This window comes from Scyliorhinus canicula, chromosome 3 (genome assembly GCF_902713615.1).
Source record: "Scyliorhinus canicula chromosome 3, sScyCan1.1, whole genome shotgun sequence".
In the NCBI taxonomy this organism is placed as follows: Eukaryota; Metazoa; Chordata; class Chondrichthyes; order Carcharhiniformes; family Scyliorhinidae; genus Scyliorhinus; species Scyliorhinus canicula.
Window position 1 is genome coordinate 9,726,120 of NC_052148.1, and position 21,432 is coordinate 9,747,551.

Sequence of the window (21,432 nt, forward strand, 5' to 3'; positions counted from 1 at the left end):
GCAGGGGTGTGGCTGGCTAGGCCACTTATAGTTCCAAGTCAGGATGTTTCCTTGGCCTGGAGGTGAGCTTGCAGGGTGTCGGTGCCCCAAAGGAACTGCTCCCTGATGGGCCGAATGGCCTACTTCTGCTCCCGTCCCGTACATTTGTCCTTGAAGGTTGTTGAATTTGCAGGTTGTAAGTTGCAGTCAAAGGAGCCCCTGAGCATTACTGCAGCGGTTCAAGAGGGCAGCTCCCCATCACCTTCTCAAGGGTAATTAGGGATGGGAAGTCAGTGCTGGCTGAGACAGACACACGCACATCCTGTGGTTGAATGAAAGGGACCCATCCCGTGTCTCCTGAGGGGTAGATTGGAGGCGGAACTCGCTTGGCAGCTCGTGGACGTTTCTGACATTAGAGCAGTGATGGGTACTCTCGGCTAGCCCCCGGGGGCTGCAGGAAAGGTCAGAGAATCATAGAATTTACAGTGCAGGAGGAGGCCATTCGGCCCATCGAGTCTGCACCGGCCCTTGGAAAGAGCACCCTACCCAAGGTCAACACCTCCACCCTATCCCCGTAACCCAATAACCCCACTTAACCTTTTTGGACACTAAGTGCAATTTAGCATGGCCAATCCACCTGCACAACTTTGGACTGTGGGAGGAAACCGGAGCACCCGGAGGAAACCCACGCAGACGCGGGGAGAACGTGCAGAATCCGCACAGACAGTGACCCAGCAGGGAATCGAACCTGGGACATTGGCGCTGTGAAGCAACAGTGCTAACCACTGTGCTACCGAGGCGAGGGATGACCTTCTTCCTCTCATTGGACCACAAGATTAAAATCTGGCTTCTTTACCAACCATAACCCCATGAATAAGATTGAATACATTTAATACATAACGATTTCATAACGAGTTACAGAAAGTGCTTAATCATTTATATATTAGTGGAACTGTCATCACCGTCAAATGGTAAAAACAAAAAGTAATATTTATACTTTGGCATAGAGGGAATTAGCACGCACCTCGCCTCACCTGCCCTAGATTTACTTCAGTCATTCCAACGGGAAAAAAGCTATCCGGGCGGAAATCAGTGGAATGTGCTGACCCCTGTATGTGAGCTAAATATCTCGTGGGCTGCACTCAGAACCCAGATGGGCCACGCATGTGACCCCCCCCCCCCCCCCCCCCCCCGAGGCTGCAGGTTTGTCCACCCCTGCATTCGAGGGATTAAGAATCAGCTCTGCGCCCTGTTAGAACAACGCAAGCCAAACCCCCACACACCAAACTATTCAGAAACAGCCTCGGGATAGAATCAATCCAGAACTCAACGCCCAGTGATTATCAAACTGCTCTGACATATTCCCAGTCTGGTATCAATCGGAACATCATGTGGAACTGAAATATGATTGGCTGGACTGTCAAAGAAACCCTCTGATTAGATCCGGCCTGTAGTTCACCCCTGGTCATGTCTGTTCCATTTTTACTGAACTAACAATGCTGTATGTTTTCCTGCAGCAATCCATCTCAATAAGTAGGTAAGTCAGGCTGGTAGGCTGGCATGGGTAATATGATTCAGGTTATATTGGCCACATGTTGTCAAATGCCCTTTGTGAATAACCGAGCAGCCTGCGAACCACAAAGTCACAGATTACCAGATGGACAGAAAACGGATTACCAAACCACGCCAATCAACTGGGCAGAAAACCAGTCAAGTAATTAACTAATTCATTAACTAGTAAGGCAGCCAGCCAACTGACAAAAGAGGCAACCAATGATAAAATCAGTTCACTGGCCAATCGGTCAGGCAGCACGGTAACACAGTGGTTAGCACTGCTGCCTCACAGCGCCGTAGTCCCAGGTTCGATCCCAGGCCCGGGTCACTGTCCGTGTGGGGTTTGCACATTCTCCCCACGTTTGAGCTGGTTTCACCCCCACAGCCCCAACGGGGTAGGTGGATTGGCCACAGTAAACTGCCCTTAATTGGAAAAGGAAGAATTGGATACTTTTAAATTTATTTTTTAAAACACACTAGCCAACTGGTTAACACCTTGCATTGTTATAGCACCCTCCACATCCTCGGTACTTTCGAACCAATGAAGTACTTTGGAAGGGTGATCACTGTTGCAATACAGAGAACAAGGTAGCCAATTTTTACACAGCGATATCCCACAAAACTGCACTGCGATGATGGCCAAACCTTCTATTTTTGTGTTCTTTGTTGAAGGATACAATTTGGCTAATGATATTGGGGAGAACACTCCAGATTTTTTTACACATCTTTTACTTTTACACCAGTAAAGCCAGATGGGGCCCTAGTTAATGCCTTCAAAAGGTGGCAGCACTGACTATGCAGCACTCCTTCATTAACACACTGGAGCCCTCCGATCACCCAGAGATGCTGAAAGCCATCACCACCTGACTCAGGGGTCAGGCTGCTACCTCGAAGCTCAGGTACAAACCAGCAAGTCAGTTAATTACCAAGCTCAGAAAATGACCAGGCAGCTAAATATCAAATCAAATAACTATTCAACTATAAGAACATAAGAACATAAGAACTAGGAGCAGGAGTAGGCCATCTGGCCCCTCGAGCCTGCTCCGCCATTCAATTAGATCATGGCTGATCTTTTGTGGACTCAGCTCCACTTTCCGGCCCGAACACCATAACCCTTAATCCCTTTATTCTTCAAAAACTATCTATCTTTATCTTAAAAACATGTAATGAAGGAGCCTCAACTGCTTCACTGGGCAAGGAATTCCATAGATTCACAACCCTTTGGGTGAAGAAGTTCCTCCTAAACTCAGTCCTAAATCTACTTCCCCTTATTTTGAGGCTATGCCCCCTAGTTCTGCTGTCACCCGCCAGTGGAAACAACCTGCCCGCATCTATCCGATCTATTCCCTTCATAATTTTAAATGTTTCTATAAGATCCCCCCTCATCCTTCTAAATTCCAACGAGTACAGTCCCAGTCTACTCAACCTCTCCTCATAATCCAACCCCTTCAGCTCTGGGATTAACCTAGTGAATCTCCTCTGCACACCCTCCAGTGCCAGTACGTCCTCTCTCAAGTAAGGAGACCAAAACTGAACACAATACTCCAGGTGTGGCCGCACTAACACCTTATACAATTGCAACATAACCTCCCTAGTCTTAAACTCCATCCCTCTAGCAATGAAGGACAACATTCCATTTGCCTTCTTAATCACCTGTTGCACTTGTAAACCAACCTTCTGTGACTCATGCACTAGCACACCCAAGTCTCTCTGAACAGCGGCATGCTTTAATATTTTATCGTTTAAATAATAATCCCGTTTGCTGTTATTCCTACCAAAATGGATAACCTCACATTTGTCAACATTGTATTCCATCTGCCAGACCCGAGCCCATTCACTTAACCTATCCAAATCCCTCTGCAGACTTCCAGTATCCTCTGCACTTTTCGCTTTACCACTCATCTTAGTGTCATCTGCAAACTTGGACACATTGCCCTTGGTCCCCAACTCCAAATCATCTATGTAAATTGTGAACAATTGTGGGCCCAACACGGATCCCTGAGGGACACCACTAGCTACTGATTGCCAACCAGAGAAACACCCATTTATCCCAACTCTTTGCTTTCTATTAATTAACCAATCCTCTATCCATGCTACTACTTTACCCTTAATGCCATGCATCTTTATCTATCCATTCGATCCATTCGATCCACCAAAAAAATCAATAAGACAATAAATAATCAAAACTCACTCACTCACACCCCCACTCATTCACTCACTCACTCACTCACTCACTCACCCATTCATCCCTCACTCACTCACTCACTCACTCACTCACTCACTCACTCACCCATTCATCACTCACTCACTCACTCACCCATTCATCCTTCACTCACTCACTCACTCACCCCCACTCACTCACAGTGACCCATTCATCCTTCACTCACTCACTCCTCACTCACTCACTCATCCCTCACTCACTCACTTATTCACTCACTCACTCATCCCTCACTCACTCATCCCTCACTCACTCAATCACTCACTCACCCCCCACTCACTCACTCACTCACTCACTCGCTCACCCATTCATCCCTCGCTCACTCACTCACTCACTCACTCACTCACTCACTCACTCACTCACTCACTCACTCCCACTCATCCCTCACTCACTCACTCACTCACACTCACCCATTCATCCCCCACTCACTCACTCACTCAATCACTTACTCACTCACTCACACTCACCCATTCAGCCCTCACTCACTCACTCAATCACTCACCCCCCACTCACTCACTCACCCATTCAGCCCTCACTCACTCACTCAATCACTCACCCCCCACTCACTCACTCACCCATTCATCCCTCACTCACACTCACTCATCCCCCACTCACTCACTCACTCATCCCCCACTCACTCACTCACTCGCCCATTCAGCCCTCACTCACTCACTCAATCACTCACTCACCCCCCCACTCACTCACTCACCCATTCATCCCTCACTCACACTCACCCATTCATCCCTCACTCACTCACTCACTCATTCAATCACTCACCCCCACTCACTCACACCCATTCAGCCCTCACTCACTCACTCAATCACTTACCCCCCACTCACTCACTCACCCATTCATCCCTCACTCACACTCACTCATCCCCCACTCACTCACTCACTCATCCCCCACTCACTCACTCACTCACCCATTCAGCCCTCACTCACTCACTCAATCACTCACTCACCCCCCACTCACTCACTCACCCATTCATCCCTCACTCACACTCACCCATTTATCACTCACTCACTCACTCACTCATTCAATCACTCACTTACTCATCCCCAACTCACTCACTCACTCCCCACTCACTCAATCGCCCACTCACCAGCCACTCACCACCCACCCACCCACTCACTCAACCCCCACTTACGCCCCCCCACTCACTCACTCACCCCCAGTCACTCACACCCTCACTTGCCCATCCCTCCCTCCTTCCTCACTCACTCCCTCACTCCCTCACTCACTCACCCTCCCATTCGCCCACTCTCAGTATGAGGTTTGATGATCATGTCCATGGGCTCAGTGACCAGTGCCCACACTGGAAGTAGGTCTCACCGTAAATCTGCTGAATGGCCTTCCGGTCATGCCAATCCAGCTCCAGGTCTTTCGAATCCTGTGGAATGTAGTTTGGGTGCATTATGGACCCGGGACGCCTGATGTGCGGTAATCCCAGGACGTGACCAATTTCGTGGACAGCCACCTTGTCAGGAAGAAGAAATTAAATCACAATTGAACAGAGCCAAGGGGAGGAACTGTGAGAGATCAGTAAGATGGGAGGCTTCACTCAATATACAGAGCTCTGCAGGAAAGCTTCGCTCTGACTTCCTCCATCCCACAATGAGAAATCACAAACGCTGGAAACCCACTAACCTCACTCGCCCACCATGGTTCTAATTAGACCCTCATTCTGAGCCAATGGCTGAGGGTTATGAGGCAGGTTGGCAATGGTGTCTCACATTCCTGTATCCAGGTATTCGGTAATGAAAGTAGAATTTCCTGATTTATTGTAAGATATGTAATTGGGGCAGTAAGGGCGAGTTAGTGTGTGTGTTTGACTGCTGCAGCAATGTTTTTTAAAACTCCTGGATTGCAGGACAGCGCTGCGTTTTGGAGCCAGAAGTGCAGTGAAAGCATCTGAAAAGTTTGGGCTAATGGACTTTGGTTTAGATTAAGAGGGTCCCCGGCGGAGTAGTTAATTAGAGACATTGGGAAGGATTCTCCGGTCCCCGGCGCGAAATCGCGTTCGGCGATCGGCCGGAGAATTAAAGTTCCCGACCAAATCGGGGGCGGCGGCGTTTTCGCGATGCTCCGGCCCCCTCCAAAGTGGCGTACTCCGAGAGTATGGCGCAACATATCGACGGCCTCAGGACGTTGCCTGAGGGTCCCCTACCCCCCCCCCCCCCCGATGCTCCGGCCCAGACAGGCCGAGTTCCCGATGGCATTGGTCACGTGTGGTCTCAACTGTCGGGAACTCGGCGCGGCGGCTGCGGACTCAGTCCAGCGCCTCCACAGTCGGGGGAGGGCCAATCCGCGGGCAGGGGGGACTTTGCCAGGGGCTGGGGGCACTGTTGGGGGGTGGTCGGGGACGCCCGAGTCGGCAAAAGGAGGGCACTATTTAGCAGGCCGGGTCCTCGAGCGGCCGGCGCCATGTCGCACGGCGTGGCTGCTGCCGTGCGCAAGAGGAGCCACAGACCCGGCAAAGCTCCGGGTCATGTTGGCAACTGGAGGCTGGATTCTCCACGCTGCCTTGATGCTCGCCATCAGCTACACGGAGGATCGGTGGCCGCTTTGCGCTGAATTTCCGGGACATAGCCTGAGAATCGGAGAATCCAGCCTATTGTGTTCAGTTTAGTGAGATGATATAGTTATAATATAATAAACTTTACTGTCACAAGTAGGCTTACAGTAACACTGCAATGAAGTTACTGTGAAAATCCCGAGTCGCCACATTCCGGCACCTGTTTGGGTCACAGAGGGAGAATCCAGAATGTCCAAATTACCCAATAGCACGTCGTTCGGGACTTGTGGGAGGAAACCGGAGTGCCCGGAGGAAACCCACGCAGATACGGGGAGAACGTGCAGACTCTGCACAGACAGTGACCCAAGGCAGGAATCGAACCTGGGATCCTGGCACTGTGAAGCCACAGTGCTAACCACTGTGCTACCGTGCCGGCCATGGGAGGAGTTAAGGGCTGAAGCAATCAGGTGTTGAGGCAAACTTGAGCAGCAGTTTCTGATGAAAGACAGCCAGAGTTTCTGCATTGTTCTGGCAGGGTTCAGGATTATCCTTGTCTCAAAAGGACATCTCCTTACAGCAAGTATTCCTGAAACTGCTAACTGTATCTAAACACAAGTCTGTAAGAAGTCTTACAACACCAGGTTAAAGTCCAACAGGTTTGTTTCAAACACGAGCTTTCGGAGTACTGCTCCTTCCTCAGGTGAATGGAATCACCTGAGGAAGGAGCAGTGCTCTGAAAGCTCGTGTTTGAAACAAACATGTTAGACTTTAACCTGGTGGTGTAAGACTTCTTACTGTGATCACCCCAGTCCAATGCCGGCACCTCCACATCACGGAATCTAAAAGTGGATTGGGATCTGAGATAGTTTTGTTGTTTGAGTGGGAGTAAAGATAGCAGTTAAGGGTTATTGTGTCACTGTATGGATTAGCATTGTTTAAAACATTTTTTAAAAAAAATTTAGAGTGCCCAATTCATTTTTTCCAATTAAGGGGCAATTTAGCGTGGCCAATCCACCTAGCTTGCACATCTTTGGGTTGTGGGGGCGAAACCCACGCAAACACAGGGAGAATGTGCAAACTCCACACGGACAGTGACCCAGAGCCGGGATCGAACCTGGGATCTCAGTGCTGTGAGGCAGCAGTGCTAACCCACTGCACCACCGTGCTGCTCCGATTAACATTGTTTAAAGGGTAATTGTAAGCTCTTTTCTTGTGTGATATTTTAATACTGTGTTAGTAATACAGTTTGTTTTAATATACTCTATCCCTATTTTGTGTGAAATACTCCTGGAATGAGATATCCTTTCCTCAGAGTCTTACAAAATTAAACTAAAATATTGGGGTTTTTGTCCGTTATTCCAGCCACTGTTTGGGCCTGGTCCAGGATTGTAATAATTAATTACGTCAGTAACACATACCCTGACAGAAAGCTGACCTGAAAACTCCAGATGTCAGGAGTTTATGTTAAAAACACTTACTAGCAGGAAGTGACTGCATAAAAACTGTTACGAGCAAGAAATGACCTCATACAAACTGTTACTAGCAGGAAGTGACCCTATAAAAACTCTTACAAGCAGGAAGCAACCTCATAAAAACTCTTACTGGCAGGAAGTGACCTCATTAAAAACTCTTACTAGCAGGAAGCGACCTCATAAAATCTCTTACTGGCAGGAAGTGACCTCATTAAAAACTCTTATTAGCAGGAAGTGACCTCATAAAATCTCTTACTGGCAGGAAGTGACCTCATTAAAAACTCTTACTAGCAGGAAGCGACCTCATAAAATCTCTTACCGGCAGGAAGTGACCTAATAAAAACTCTTACCAGCAGGAAGCGACCTCATAAAAACCTTACTGGCACAAAGTGACCTAATAGAAAAATGGCAGTGACAGGAAGTGAAGCGGGCAGCTAGATTTGTAATGGATTATAGATGGTCAATCACCGTCAGCAAGCTGATCCCTTCACTGCTTGAAGGTGTGACAAAATGCTCATCATCGTCAAAGTGCACATCGCCCAGCCGCCAAGCGTGTGCATACTCCTGTCCCGTTCCGTCAAAAACCTGGGAGCAGCCCAGGTGCCTCTCTGTAAAGGAAGGAAACAATCAGGCCACAGGCTGCACATGCTCACCAATACCCACTCCAATATTAGCTGCACAAATGGCTAGCCCCATCAATCCTTCCTCTTGAATGTATGACCATGATAAACATCAACTCTGCTTGGTACACCGCCCCAGGCTGGCATCTCATAGAAGCTATTGTTTCAACTTCATCTGATACGAAAACATACTTGACACAACATAGGCAGCGCTACATGCCACCTATCTGACAGGGACAGTGTAGAGGGAGCTTTACTCTGTATCTAACTCCGTGCTGTATCTGTCTTGGGAGTGTTTGATGGGGACAGTGTAGAGGGAGCTTTACTCTGTATCTAACCCTGTGCTGTACCTGTCCTGGGAGTGTTTGATGGGGACAGTGTAGAGGGAGCTTTACTCTGTATCTAACCCCGTGCTGTACCTGTCCTGGGAGTGTTTGATGGGGACAGTGTAGAGGGAGCTTTACTCTGTATCTAACCGCGTGCTGTACCTGTCCTGGGAGTGTTTGATGGGGACAGTGTAGAGGGAGCTTTACTCTGTATCTAACCCCGTGCTGTGCCTGTCCTGGGAGTGTGATGGAAACAGTGTAGAGGGAGCTTTACTCTGTATCTAACCCCGTGCTGTGCCTGTCCTGGGAGTGTTTGATGGAGACAGCGTAGAGGGAGCTTTACTCTGTATCTAACCCTGTGCTGTATCTGTCCTGGGAGTGTTTGATGGAGACAGTGTAGAGGGAGCTTTACTCTGTATCTAACCCTGTGCTGTGCCTGCCCTGGGAGTGTTTCATGGGGACAGTGTAGAGGGAGCTTTACTCTGTATCTAACCCCGTGCTGTACCTGTCCTGGGAGTGTTTGATGGGACAGTGCAGGGGGAGCTTTACTCTGTATCTAACCCCGTGCTGTACCTGTCCTGGGAGTGTTTGATGGGACAGTGTAGAGGGAGCTTTACTCTGTATCTAACCCCGTGCTGTACCTGTCCTGGGAGTGTTTGATGGGACAGTGCAGGGGGAGCTTTACTCTGTATCTAACCCCGTGCTGTACCTGTCCTGGGAGTGTTTAATGGGGACAGTTTGATTCATCGGAATTAGCTAAAATTCAATTATAAATGAAACAATTAGAAATGCAGGAAAAGCAGAAAGAGAGAGTGGCAATGGTAGAAGCAAATGGAACAGAGAGTGCAGATAAAGAAAAAAGGAGAGAGGTAATGCAAAAGAATAGTGCAAAGAAAGAGAATTAGAACTTCACAAAATGGAACTGCATGAGAGGGAATTGGAAAAACAAAGAGAATATCAACTTAAAATATTGGAATTGAAGGCATTTATTGAGGACTGTTTAGAGGATGGAGGAACCCTTCCTAGTCCAAATCCTAGTAGGGGTATGTTTAAAAATATTCAAGCACTGCCAAGGTTTGATGGGAAAGATATAGAAGCCTTTTTTATATAATTTGAGAACGTAATTAAACAATTGAAGTAAGAAAAACCATGTGAGTTGTGTTGGTTCAAACAGATTTAAGAGGTAGAACTAATGAAATGCTTGCATCATTATTAGAGGCAGTATCCAGGGATTATGATGAGGTGAGGAAAGGCACATTAAATTCAAATGAACTAATGCCAGACACCTACAGACAGAAGATTAAAAATCTAAAGAAGTAACAATATGAGTCGTATACAGAATTTGAAAGAATCAAACAAAATAATGTTGATAGGTGGATAAGAGCATTAAAAATAGACCTAAATTATGAAGCTCTTACGGAAATGATTATTGTGGAGGAATTTAAAGATTAATTTCCTGCAGTACTGAGAACTCACCTTCCAAACCCACAATCACCATCAACTAGACAAGAGCAGCAGATACCTGGGAACCCCACCACCTGGAGGTTGCCCTCCCATCACTCACCACCCTAACTTGTAAATATATCGCTGTTCCTTCGCTGTCGCTGGGACAAAATCCTGGAACTCCCTCCCTGAGAGCAACGTGAGTGTACCTACACCTCAAGGATTGCAGCGGTTCAAGAAGGCAACTCACCACCACCTTCTGAAGGGTAATTAGGAATGAACAATAAATTCTGGCCAAACCAGTGATGCTCACACCCGCAAATTAATTTTAAAAAAAGCAACGGGTTAAAACTGCTAGTCAGGCAGCAGAGATGGCAGATTGTTTTGAATTAGTTCATTAACCATGGCTTGATTTTCAACGTCAATTTCTCTCTGTGCAGGATAGAAACTGGGGAAATGAGAAATCCACAGCTAGTCAAGGAAAATGAGGTTTAGTTGGAGATATTAAAGAGATGTTGTCTCAGGTTAAAAAGGAAACTTATGAGGGTGGAATAAAAGTAAGAAAACTTAAATGTTTTCATTGTTATAAAGTTGGACGCACAAAGTCACAGTGTTGGTGGCTGAAGGAAAATACCAGCAAGGCAGATTCGTTAAAACAGGATAAGCCAGTGAGGTTTATTAAAATGGCAACAAAACCCATGGTTGCAGCTAAAGATGTGAGAAAGTGTGTTCAGCCTGTTCAGAGGTTGGTTGGTGAGCAAGTGTCAGATCTGTTTCTCATATATTCAAAGTGAAGTAGGCAGGGCAGCACGGTGGTGCAGCGAGTAGCATTGCTGCCTCACGGCGCCGAGGTCACAGGTTCAATCCCGGCTCTGGGTCACTGTCCATGTGGAGTTTGCACATTCTCCCCGTGTCTGCGTGGGTTTCGCCCCCACAACCCAAACGTTGTGCAGGGTAGGCACATTGGCCATGCTGAATTGCCCCTTAATTGGAAAAAAATGAATTGGGTACTCTAAATTTATAGAGAAAACATAGAACATACAGTGCAGAAGGAGGCCATTCGGCCCATCGAGTCTGCACCGACCCACTTTAAGCCCTCACTTCCACCCTATCCCCATAACCCAATAACCCCTCCTAACCTTTTCGGACACTGAGGCAATTTAGCATGGCCAATCCACCTAACCTGCACGTCTTTGGACTGTGGGAGGAAACTGGAGCACCCGGAGGAAACCCACGCAGACATGGGGAGAACGTGCAGAATCCGCACAGAACAGTGACCCGGCAGGGAATCGGACCTGGGATGCTGGCGCTGTGAAGCCACAGTGCTAACCACTGTGCTACCGTACTGTGCTACTTCACAAAGTGAAGTGGGCAAGGAGGTTAAGATCTTAAGGGATACAGGAGCGAGTCAATCTTTAATGGTGAGAGATAAGCAGATATGTAGTTCAGACAGCTTATTGTGAGAAAAGGTGGTAATATGTGGGATTAATGGTGAAGTGAGCAATATTCCATTATGTAAGGTAAGGTTAGAGTGTCCAGTAAAACATGGTGAAGTGGTGGTAGGAGCAAGAGAGAAATTTCAGGGGAACAGGTCATCCTAGTTAATGATACAGCCGTATCACAGGTGGAAGTGATGCCTACTATGGTGAAAAAGGTGGTAGAAAGTTAAACAATTGAGGTGTAGCAAGAAGCCTACCTTGGGGTGTTTCTGGATTGTGTGGTGGCAAGGTCACAAATCCACAGGTTGAGGCAGGAGTAGGAATACTCGAGTAGTTCAGGTAGGGAGGCTGAGGTTCAGTTATCAGAAACCATCTTTGACCAGATGGTTGATTAAAAAAAAAAGAGCTGGTGGAGGATGAAGCTGATATCATTAGTTCAGGAAAATTGGTAGAATTACACAGAAGGATTCAGAGATAGAGCAGTTGTATGAGAAAGCAAACACAGAAATAGAGTCTGAGTATATACTGGAGTGTCATTACATTAGAAATAATGTATTCATAAGGAAGTGGAGACCTTTACACGTTCAGACAGATGGGACATAGGCAGAGGTTCATCAAGTTGTATTACTGGTGGGTTATAGAAAAGAGGTTTTGGTGAGTAGCGTATGAACTTCCAGTAGGGGGTCAGTTAGGAGTAAGGAAAACTCAAGCAAAAATACAAAAAATGTTTAAACATCTTTTATTAGCCTGGACTGCATAAAGGTGTAATTGAATTTCGCTGTACACATCACACATGTCAGGTGATAGTAAAATCTCAAAAGGTAATCAAACCTTTAATACCAATTCCAGCATTTGAGAAACCTTTTAACAGGATCCAAATTGATTGTGTGGGACCCCTTCCAAAGATGAAAACTGGGATCAATATTTGTTGACCATAATGGAAATGTTTAGTAGATTTCTGGAGGCCATTCCATTACAAAATATTACAGCTAAAAGAGTGTAGAGGAGTTAACTGATTTTTTAAAAACACATATGGACTACCAAAAGAACTCCACAGGTCAGGGATCCAATTTTATGTTGACGTTATTCAGCAAGCTCATGGACAACTTTAGAGTAAAGCAATTTAAATCAACTCTGTATCATCCAGATCACAAGGAGCGTAAGAAAGGTGGCTTCACACTTTAACAATCATGTTGAGGGCCATTGAAATTGATGTTTAGTCATGAAGTAAGGGTACAAATTAAATTTATTAAGGAGAATTTGGTGAGTCAGTGTTCTGAGACTACATTGTTGGACTATGTGTCAAACTTTAGGATGAGATTAAAAGGAGATTAAATGAGTTGGCTAGAAAGCATTTAAAATTGTCACCGCATGTGATGAAAAAAAGGGGCAGATACAAATTCAAAAACTTGTTGTTTTGTTAGTGGGGAGAACATATTAGCATTATTACCAGTGGTCGGTGAACCATTAAAAGCAACATTTAGTAGGCCGTATCAAATCGAAAGGAAATTAAGTGAGGCGAATGATTTGATAAGAACTCTAGATAGAAAAAAAACTCACAGATGTCTCGTGTTACTATGCTCAAAAGGCATTTTGATAGGGAAGGAAAGAAGGAGGATGTGTTAAGAGTTATAACTCAGAGAGGAGAGATAAACCCAGATGATTCGAAATTTCTCATTCCTGACATTCCTCAAATTAGATTGGACAATGAGGAAGTAATAAGAAATTTGGATAAATTACTGAGTTACCTTCCAGAGGAAAATCAGAGTGACCTGAAAGAGTTGTCACAGTCACATAGAGCTAGATGTGGGAACAAACTAGGAAGTGCAAAGGTGATTATACATGATGTAGACGTAGGAAATTCTATTCCAATTAAGCAACATCCATATAGACTGAATCAACTAAACTTGGCAAAGGTAGAAAAGGAAAACCTTTTTAAGAATGACATATTTGAAGTGAGTTGCAGTGATTGGAGCTCACCTGTTGTGACGGTATCAAAACCAAAGGAAATGCAATGATTGTGTGTGGACTATAGGAAAGTCGATGCAGTTACAAAGTCATATCCTAGTCATCGTTTTGAAGACTGTATTGAAAAAGTGGGACAAGAAATTTTCTTTTCTAAAATTGACTTACTTAAAGTATACTGGCAAATACCTTTATCAGACAGGGTGAAGGAAGCTTTGGTTTTGCAACACTAAATGGTATATACCAGTTTAAACGTATGATGTTTGGAATGAAGACTGCCCCAGCAACATTCCAAAGACAAACCAACAAGGTCATTTCTAGATTGAACCCGGGTCCTCAGCCCCGCAGTCCCAGTACTAACCCCTGCTCCACATGCCGCCCCGGGGAATTCATAACAGGAAAAAGAAGAAATGGCAGAGGAACTAAATTTGTACTTTGTTTCTGTCTTCACAAAGGAAGACATGAATAATGTACCGGACGTTCTGAGAAACACAAGTTTCAGTGAGGAGCTGAAGAGAAGTAGTATTAGTAAAGAAATTACTGTGGGGAAATTAATGGGATTGAAGGTGGGCAAATCTCCAGGGCCTGATAATCTTCATCCCAGGATATTAAGGAAGTGGCCCTAGAAATAGTTGATCCATTGGTGGTCATTCTCCAAAATCCTTTGGACTCTGGAATGGTTCCTACAGATTGGAGGGTGGTGAACGTAACCCCACTATTCAAAAAGGGAGTGATGGAACCATCAATTCGCTAGACACGTGCTTTAAGATATGAACAGTGGTTTTAATCTACTTACTACAGAGCCAGCCTGTTACCCGTTGAACTCTCGATGAACTGCAGGCTGGCTCTGGACAACGGTATTTATACAGCAAGTCCAGGGGGAGGAGTCGTGGGTGGAGCCCTGCACAAACTCCTGAGCATTCCCAGAGCTACTCCCCCTAGTGGTCGGATAACACTACTGCACTTACAATGGTATTGGTAAATACAGTGTGAATTACTAAGTTACATTCACCACAGGGAGGTAGAGAGAAAACAGGGAACTATAGACCTGTGAGCCTAACGTCGGTAGTAGGGAAATTGCTGGAGTCCATTCGCAAGGATTTCATAGCACAGTATTTTTAAAAAAAAATTAGAGTAGCCAATTCATTTTTTTTCCAATTAAGGGGCAATTTAGCATGGCCAATCCACCTACCCTGCACATCTTTGGGTTGTGGGGGCGAAACCCACGCAGACACAGGGAGAATGTGCAAACTCCACACGGACAGTGACCCAGAGCCGGGATCGAACCTGGGACCTCAGCGCCGTGAGGCAACAATGCTAACCCACTGCGCCACCATGCTGCCTTATAGCACAGTATTTGGAAAGCTAGTAGAGTTGACCAGGGAGAACGGGTGGATGTGATTTATTTAGATTTTCAACAAGGTCTCACAAAGCAGATTATTATGTAAAGTTAAAGCGCATGGGATTACGGGTAGTGTCTTGAGATGGATAGAAACTGGTTCGCAAACAGGAAGAAAAACGTTGGAATAAATGGATCCTTTTCTGATTGGCAGGCAGTGACTAGTGGGGTACCGCAGGGATCTGTGCTAGGACCCCAACTGTTCACATTATATATTAATGATTTGGACGAGGGAACTAAATGTATGATCTCCAGATTTGCAGATGATACACAGTTGTGTGGGAGGGTGAGCTGTGAGGAGGATGCAGAGATGCTTCAGCAGGATTTGGACAGGCTGAGTGAGTGGGTACATGCATGGCAGATGCAGTATAATGTGGATAAAGGTGAGGTTATCCACTTCGGTAGCAAAAATACGAAGGCAGATTATAATTTGACTGGGTGAAAATTGAAAGAGGCGGATACTCAGCGAGTCCTTGGTGTCCTCGTGTATCAGTCGCTGAAAGTAAGCGCGCAGGTACAGCAGGCAGTAAAGAAGGCACATGGTATGTTGGCCTTCATAGCGAGAGGCTTTGAGTGTAGGAATAGAGATGTTTTACTGCAATTGTATAGGGCATTGGTGAGGCCACACCTGGAGTATTGTGTGCAGTTTTGGTGGGGTCCTTATCCGAGGAAGGATGTCCTTGCTATGGAGGGAGAGCAGCGAAGGTTTACCAGGCTGATTCCTGGGATGGCGGGACTGTCATATGAGGAGAGACTAAGTCGGTTTGGATTATATTCATTGGGGTTTAGAAGAGAGAGGTGATCTCATAGAAACTTATAAAATTCGAACAGGATTAGACAGGGTAGATTCAGAAAGAATGTTCCCAATGGCAGCACGGTAGCATTGTGGTTAGCACAATCGCTTCACAGCTCCAGGGTCCCAGGCTCGATTCCGGCTTGGGTCACTGTCTGCGCGGAGTCTGCACATCCTCCCCGTGTGTGCGTGGGTTTCCTCTGGGTGCTCCGGTTTCCTCCCACAGTCCAAAGATGTGCAGGTTGGGTGGATTGGCCATGATAAATTGCCCTTAATGTCCAAAATTGCCCTTCGTGTTGGGTGGGGTTACTGGGTTATGGGGATAGGGTGGAGGTGTTAACCTTGGGTAGGGTGCTCTTTCCAGGAGCCGGTGCAGACTCGATGGGCCGAATGGCCTCCTTCTGCACTGTAAATTCTATGATGGTGGGGGAGTCCAGAACTAGGGTACATAGTTTGGGGTAAAGGAGTAAACCTTTTAGGACTGAGGTGAGGAGAAATTTCTTCACCCAGAGAGTGGTGAATCTGTTGAATTCACTACCACAGAAAGTAGTTGAGGCCAAAATGTTGTGTAATTTCAAGAAGGAATTAGATAGAGCTTTTAGGATGAAAGGGATCCAGGGGTTTGGGGCAAAGGCGGGATCAGGGTATTGAATTTGATCAGCCATGATTATAATGAATGGTGGAGTAGGCTCGAAGGGCTGAATGGCCTCCTGCTGCTATTTTCAATCTTTCTATGTTAGCAAATAACCTGTTTTGTTAATTTTATTTAGAAGGGGCATTTGAACTGCATTGGCTGCTGAATTGTAATCAGTGGCATGTGCAGATAGTACGTTACAGTTGTTCCTTTTACTTAAGAACTGTTTAACTGATAATTGTAAAGCTATTTCTTTGATGTTAATGTGGTTAATTCTGTGATTAAATTAAGGGTACCGATTGGTCAGAAATATCCTTTCCTCAGTTTTACAAATAGAAAAACTGTTTGGGCTTCTCGTCCGGCATCCAAACAAATGTTGGGGTCTGGTGTAGAGAGAACATTACTCCGTATCTAACCCCGTGCTGTACCTGTCCTGGGAGTGTTTGATGGGACAGTGTAGAGGGAGCTTTACTCTGTATCTAACCCTGTGCTGTACCTGTCCTGGGAGTGTTTGATGGGACAGTGTAGAGGGAGCTTTACTCTGTATCTAACACCGTGCTGTACCAGTCCTGGGAGTGTTTGATGGGACAGTGTAGAGGGAGCTTTACTCTGTATCTAACCCTGTGCTGTACCTGTCCTGGGAGTGTTTGATGGGACAGTGTAGAGGGAGCTTTACTCTGTATCTAACACCGTGCTGTACCAGTCCTGGGAGTGTTTGATGGGAAGGTGTAGAGAGAACATTGCTCTGTATCTAACCCCGTGCTGTACCTGTCCTGGGTGTGTTTGATGGGGACAGTGTAGAGGGAGCTTTACTCAGAATCTAACCCCGTGCTGTACCTGTCCTGGGAGTGTTTGATGGGGACAGTGTAGAGGGAGCTTTACTCAGAATCTAACCCCGTGCTGTACCTGTCCTGGGAGTGTTTGATGGGGACAGTGTAGGGAGAACTTTACTCTGCATCTAACCCCGTGCTGTACCTGTCCTGGGAGTGTTTGATGGGGACAGTGTAGAGGGAGCTTTACTCTGTATCTAACCCCGTGCTGTACCTGTATTGGGAGTGTTTGATGGGACAGAGTAGAGGGAGCTTTACTCAGTATCTAACCCTGTGCTGTACCTGTCCTGGGAGAGTTTGATGGGGTCAGTGTAGAGGGAGCTTTACTCTGTATCTAACCCCGTGCTGTACCTGTCCTGGGAGTGTTTGATGGGGACAGTGTAGAGGGAGCTTTACTCTGTATCTAACCCCGTGCTGTACCTGTCCTGGGAGAGTTTGATTGGGTCAGTGTAGAGGGAGCTTTACTCTGTATCTAACCCCGTACTGTACCTGTCCTGGGAGTGTTTGATGGGGACAGTGTAGAGGGAGCTTTACTCTGTATCTAACCCCGTGCTGTACCTGTCCTGGGAGAGTTTGATGGGGTCAGTGTAGAGGGAGCTTTACTCTGTATCTAACCCCGTGCTGTACCTGTCCTGGGAGTGTTTGATGGGGACAGTGTAGAGGGAGCTTTACTCTGTATCTAACCCCATGCTGTACCTGTCCTGGGAGTGTTTGATGGGGACAGTGTAGAGGGAGCTTTACTCTGTATCTAACCCCATGCTGTACCTGTCCTGGGAGTGTTTGATGGGGACAGTGTATAGGGAGCTTTACTCTGTATTTAACCCCTTGCTGTACCTGTCCTGGGAGTGTTTGATGGAGACAGTGTAGAGGGAGCTTTACTCTGTATCTAACCCCGTGCTGTACCTGTCCTGGGAGTGTTTGATGGGGACAGTGTAGAGGGAGCTTTACTCTGTATCTAACTCTGTGCTGTACCTGCCCTGGGAGTGTTTGATGAGGTCAGTGTAGAGGGAGCTTTACTCAGTATCTAACCTGTGCTATTCCTGTCCCCAGTGTGAAGATAATAGATGGCGATATTCTGAATTCCCATGCAATAGATAATTGTGAGATTAAAGTTAAGAAGGTTTGAAGATTCCTCACTTGTTCCAAATCCCAGTTTGATGTCTATTTCTGAGGCGGGAGACGTCAAATCCTCTTCAAATATGAGGGGTGTGACCTCACTCCACATCCGAAAGGCCAATTTCAGGATCATCTTCTGGTCATCTATTGTCAGCTGGGAGCTGTAGCCTTCGTCCAGAATGCGCCACTTCAGCTTTGTCTTCGTGAAGGCCAGCATTGGGAAGCTGTTGTCTATTAAGTCTGTGGAGTCTCTCTTCTTCCTTAGGTTGTGTACCAGCCACCGTATAAAACGCTTCCTGCGGCCAGAGCCAGGAATGGTACCATCCCACGAACTCTCTGTGTTGTCGGGTTGACTTTGGTTTGAGCTCCTGGCACCATCGGCTTGACTTTGGTTGAAGGTGGCTGTTTGGTTGAGCTGGGCTTGGATCGGAGTCTCTGTGTCGGTGTGCTGGTCTTGGCTGGAGATTGTTGTTTGACTGGGCCCCTGGCCGGTGATCTCCGTGGAGTTGTGCTGGGCGTCACGGTGGGTGGGCTGCAGGCGCTTGGGCCGGATACCATGGTTGGAGGTTTCTCTGCGGTGGTGTTGGGTTCCAACCCGGGGAGTCTCCAGACGGCTGGGTCGCTTGACGCTTGTGATTGCTGAGATGTTACGGCCCACCTTGAGCTGGTCTGTCCCTGCAGTGTAGCCGAGGGCGAAACTGCGTCCCATCGTGCCATTCACACTGTCAGAGTTGTTATCGTGAGCCTTGTGATCTGGGACTCCACAGCGCGGCATATTCATGGCCTCTTTGCTCGCATCGTCCAGTATGCCAGTGACAGGAATACCATTGGCTTTCTGAAATCTCAGGAGGGCACTGGTGTACTTGGCCAGCATCTGCCGGGACTCTTCCTGTTCTTTCACATGTCGCCGGCTGTAATGACCTTCCAATAGGAGCCCAGAAATGTCCAACGGAGAGGGGTCATCATCCAATGGCACCGAGACACCTTGGTAGGCCAAATCCTCCCAGTTCACCGGCTCCGTCCATCCATATTTGTCGAGATATTCCTAAAAAGGGAATCACAGGAAAATGTTCTGGACAAGTTAAATGAAATTGATGCTGGGAATTTAATCAGCTCGACGAGTGGATGGAAGAGATATTTCCGAGATAGCTGAGCTCCTGCCATTTTGAACATGCCCACTCCTGCTGACATGCCTCCAGGTTCTTGGGCCCTAAGCTCCAGAATCCCCTCCCTGTATCTCTCCACCTCTTTCCTCCTGAAACTAACTCTTTGGACAAGCTTTTGGTCACCTGACGCTTACCAATAACCAATGCCCTTCTGAGATTTGGTCACCTGACTTCTCTGACTCGGAATGAAGACCCTTGGGGCGTTTTACTGTACAACCTCATGGTGTAAGTTGTAAAAATCATAGTGAAAAAAAACAAGTTGTGGTTAATATCCCAGCTTGTTCCAGCAATGGCCCAATTCCATTAATAAATCATGTCACAATCCCTGAATGTGGGGGAACCATTGAAGACGGAAATTCTATGGTGGGATATTCAGACACAGGCAATGATGGGAATGACATCTGATGTTAACCTGCGAAGGCAGGACAGGGAGAGAGGGAGAAAATGATTCGGGAAAGACAGTGGTTAATTGGTAATATCACTTATCCAAGATAAATACTGCACTGTGGATGTTGGTTCAAATCCCAGCAAGGCAGCTGGTGGAATTTAATGCAATTAATATAAAGTTCTCTCTGTGCCCCACAGGCTCCCCATAGCCCAGTATCAACACCATAATAATCCCACAAACCCACTCATTCTCCATAGCCCTGTGTCAGCAGTTGGATATCACACTTGGGGCGAAGATAATCAAAGCATCAAAAGGGGGAAAGGCAGAATCAGGCTATTGAGTTGGATGGTCAGCTATGATCATATTGAATGGTGGGGCAGGACGAAGGGCTGAATGGCCTCCTCCTGCTCCTATTTTCTGTGTTTCTCTGTAATCCCAAACTAACCCCATTGCCCCACTCTCTCTCCATATCCCTGTATCAATCCCAAACTAACCCCATTGCCGCACTTTCTCCCCATATCCCTGTATTAATCCCAAAGTAATCCCGCTGCCCACTCTCTCCCCATATCCCTGTATCAATCCCAAACTAATCCCACTGCCCCACTCTCCCCATATCCCTGTATCAATCCCAAACAAATCCCACTGCCCCACTCTCTCCCCATATCCCTGTATCAATCCCAAACTAATCCCACTGCCCCACTCTCTCCCCATAGCCCTGTATCAATCCCAAACTAATCCCACTGCCCCACTCTCTCCCCATAGCCCTGTATCAATCCCAAAATAATCCCACTGCCCCATTCTCTCTCCATATCCTTGTATCAATCCCAAACCAATCCCACTGCCCCGCTCTCTCCCCATATCCTTGTATCAATCCCAAACTAATCCCACTGCCCAACTCTCTCCCCATATCCCTTTATCAATCCCAAACTAATCCCACTGTCCCACTCTCTCCCCATAGCCCTATATCAATCCAAAATGATCCCTCTGCCCCACTCTCCCCATAGCCCCGTGTCAATCCAAAACTAATCTCACTGCCCCACTCTCTCCCGTATCCCTGTATCAATCCCAAACTAATCCCACTGCCCCACTCTTTCCCCATATCCCTGTATTAATCCCAAACTAATCCCACTGCCCCATTCTCTCCCCATAGCCCTGTATCAATCCCAAACTAATCCCACTGCCTCACTCTCCCCATAGCCCTGTGTCAATCCAAAACTAATCCCACTGCCCCACTCTCTCCCCATATCCCTGTATCAATCCCAAACTAATCCCACTGCCTCACTCTCCCCATAGCCCCGTGGCAATCCAAAACTAATCTCACTGCCCCACTCTCTCCCGTATCCCTGTATCAATCCCAAACTAATCCCACTGCCCCACTCTTTCCCCATATCCCTGTATCAATCCCAAACTAATCCCACTGCTCCAATCTTCCCATATCCCTGTATGAATCCCAAACTAATCCCACTGCCCTGCTCTCTCCCCGTATCCCTGTATCAATCCCAAACTAATCCCACTGCCCCACTCTCTCCCCATGGCCCTGTATCAATCCCAAACTAATCCCACTGCCCCACTCTC

General features: G+C 46.8%; 1 protein-coding gene across 1 annotated transcript in view; it reads right to left on the reverse strand.

The window, feature by feature from the left end:
• Positions 1-21,432, reverse strand: part of LOC119963810 (matrix metalloproteinase-21-like) — a 56,752-nt gene that overhangs the window by 18,596 nt on the left and 16,724 nt on the right. The window contains exons 3-5 of the mRNA XM_038793115.1: positions 18,325-19,348; positions 8,207-8,346; positions 5,084-5,228 (exon numbers count right to left, since the gene is read on the reverse strand). Of these exons, the coding sequence (XP_038649043.1) occupies positions 5,084-5,228; positions 8,207-8,346; positions 18,325-19,348 (1,309 nt within the window). The remainder of the gene's footprint in view (positions 1-5,083; positions 5,229-8,206; positions 8,347-18,324; positions 19,349-21,432) is intronic.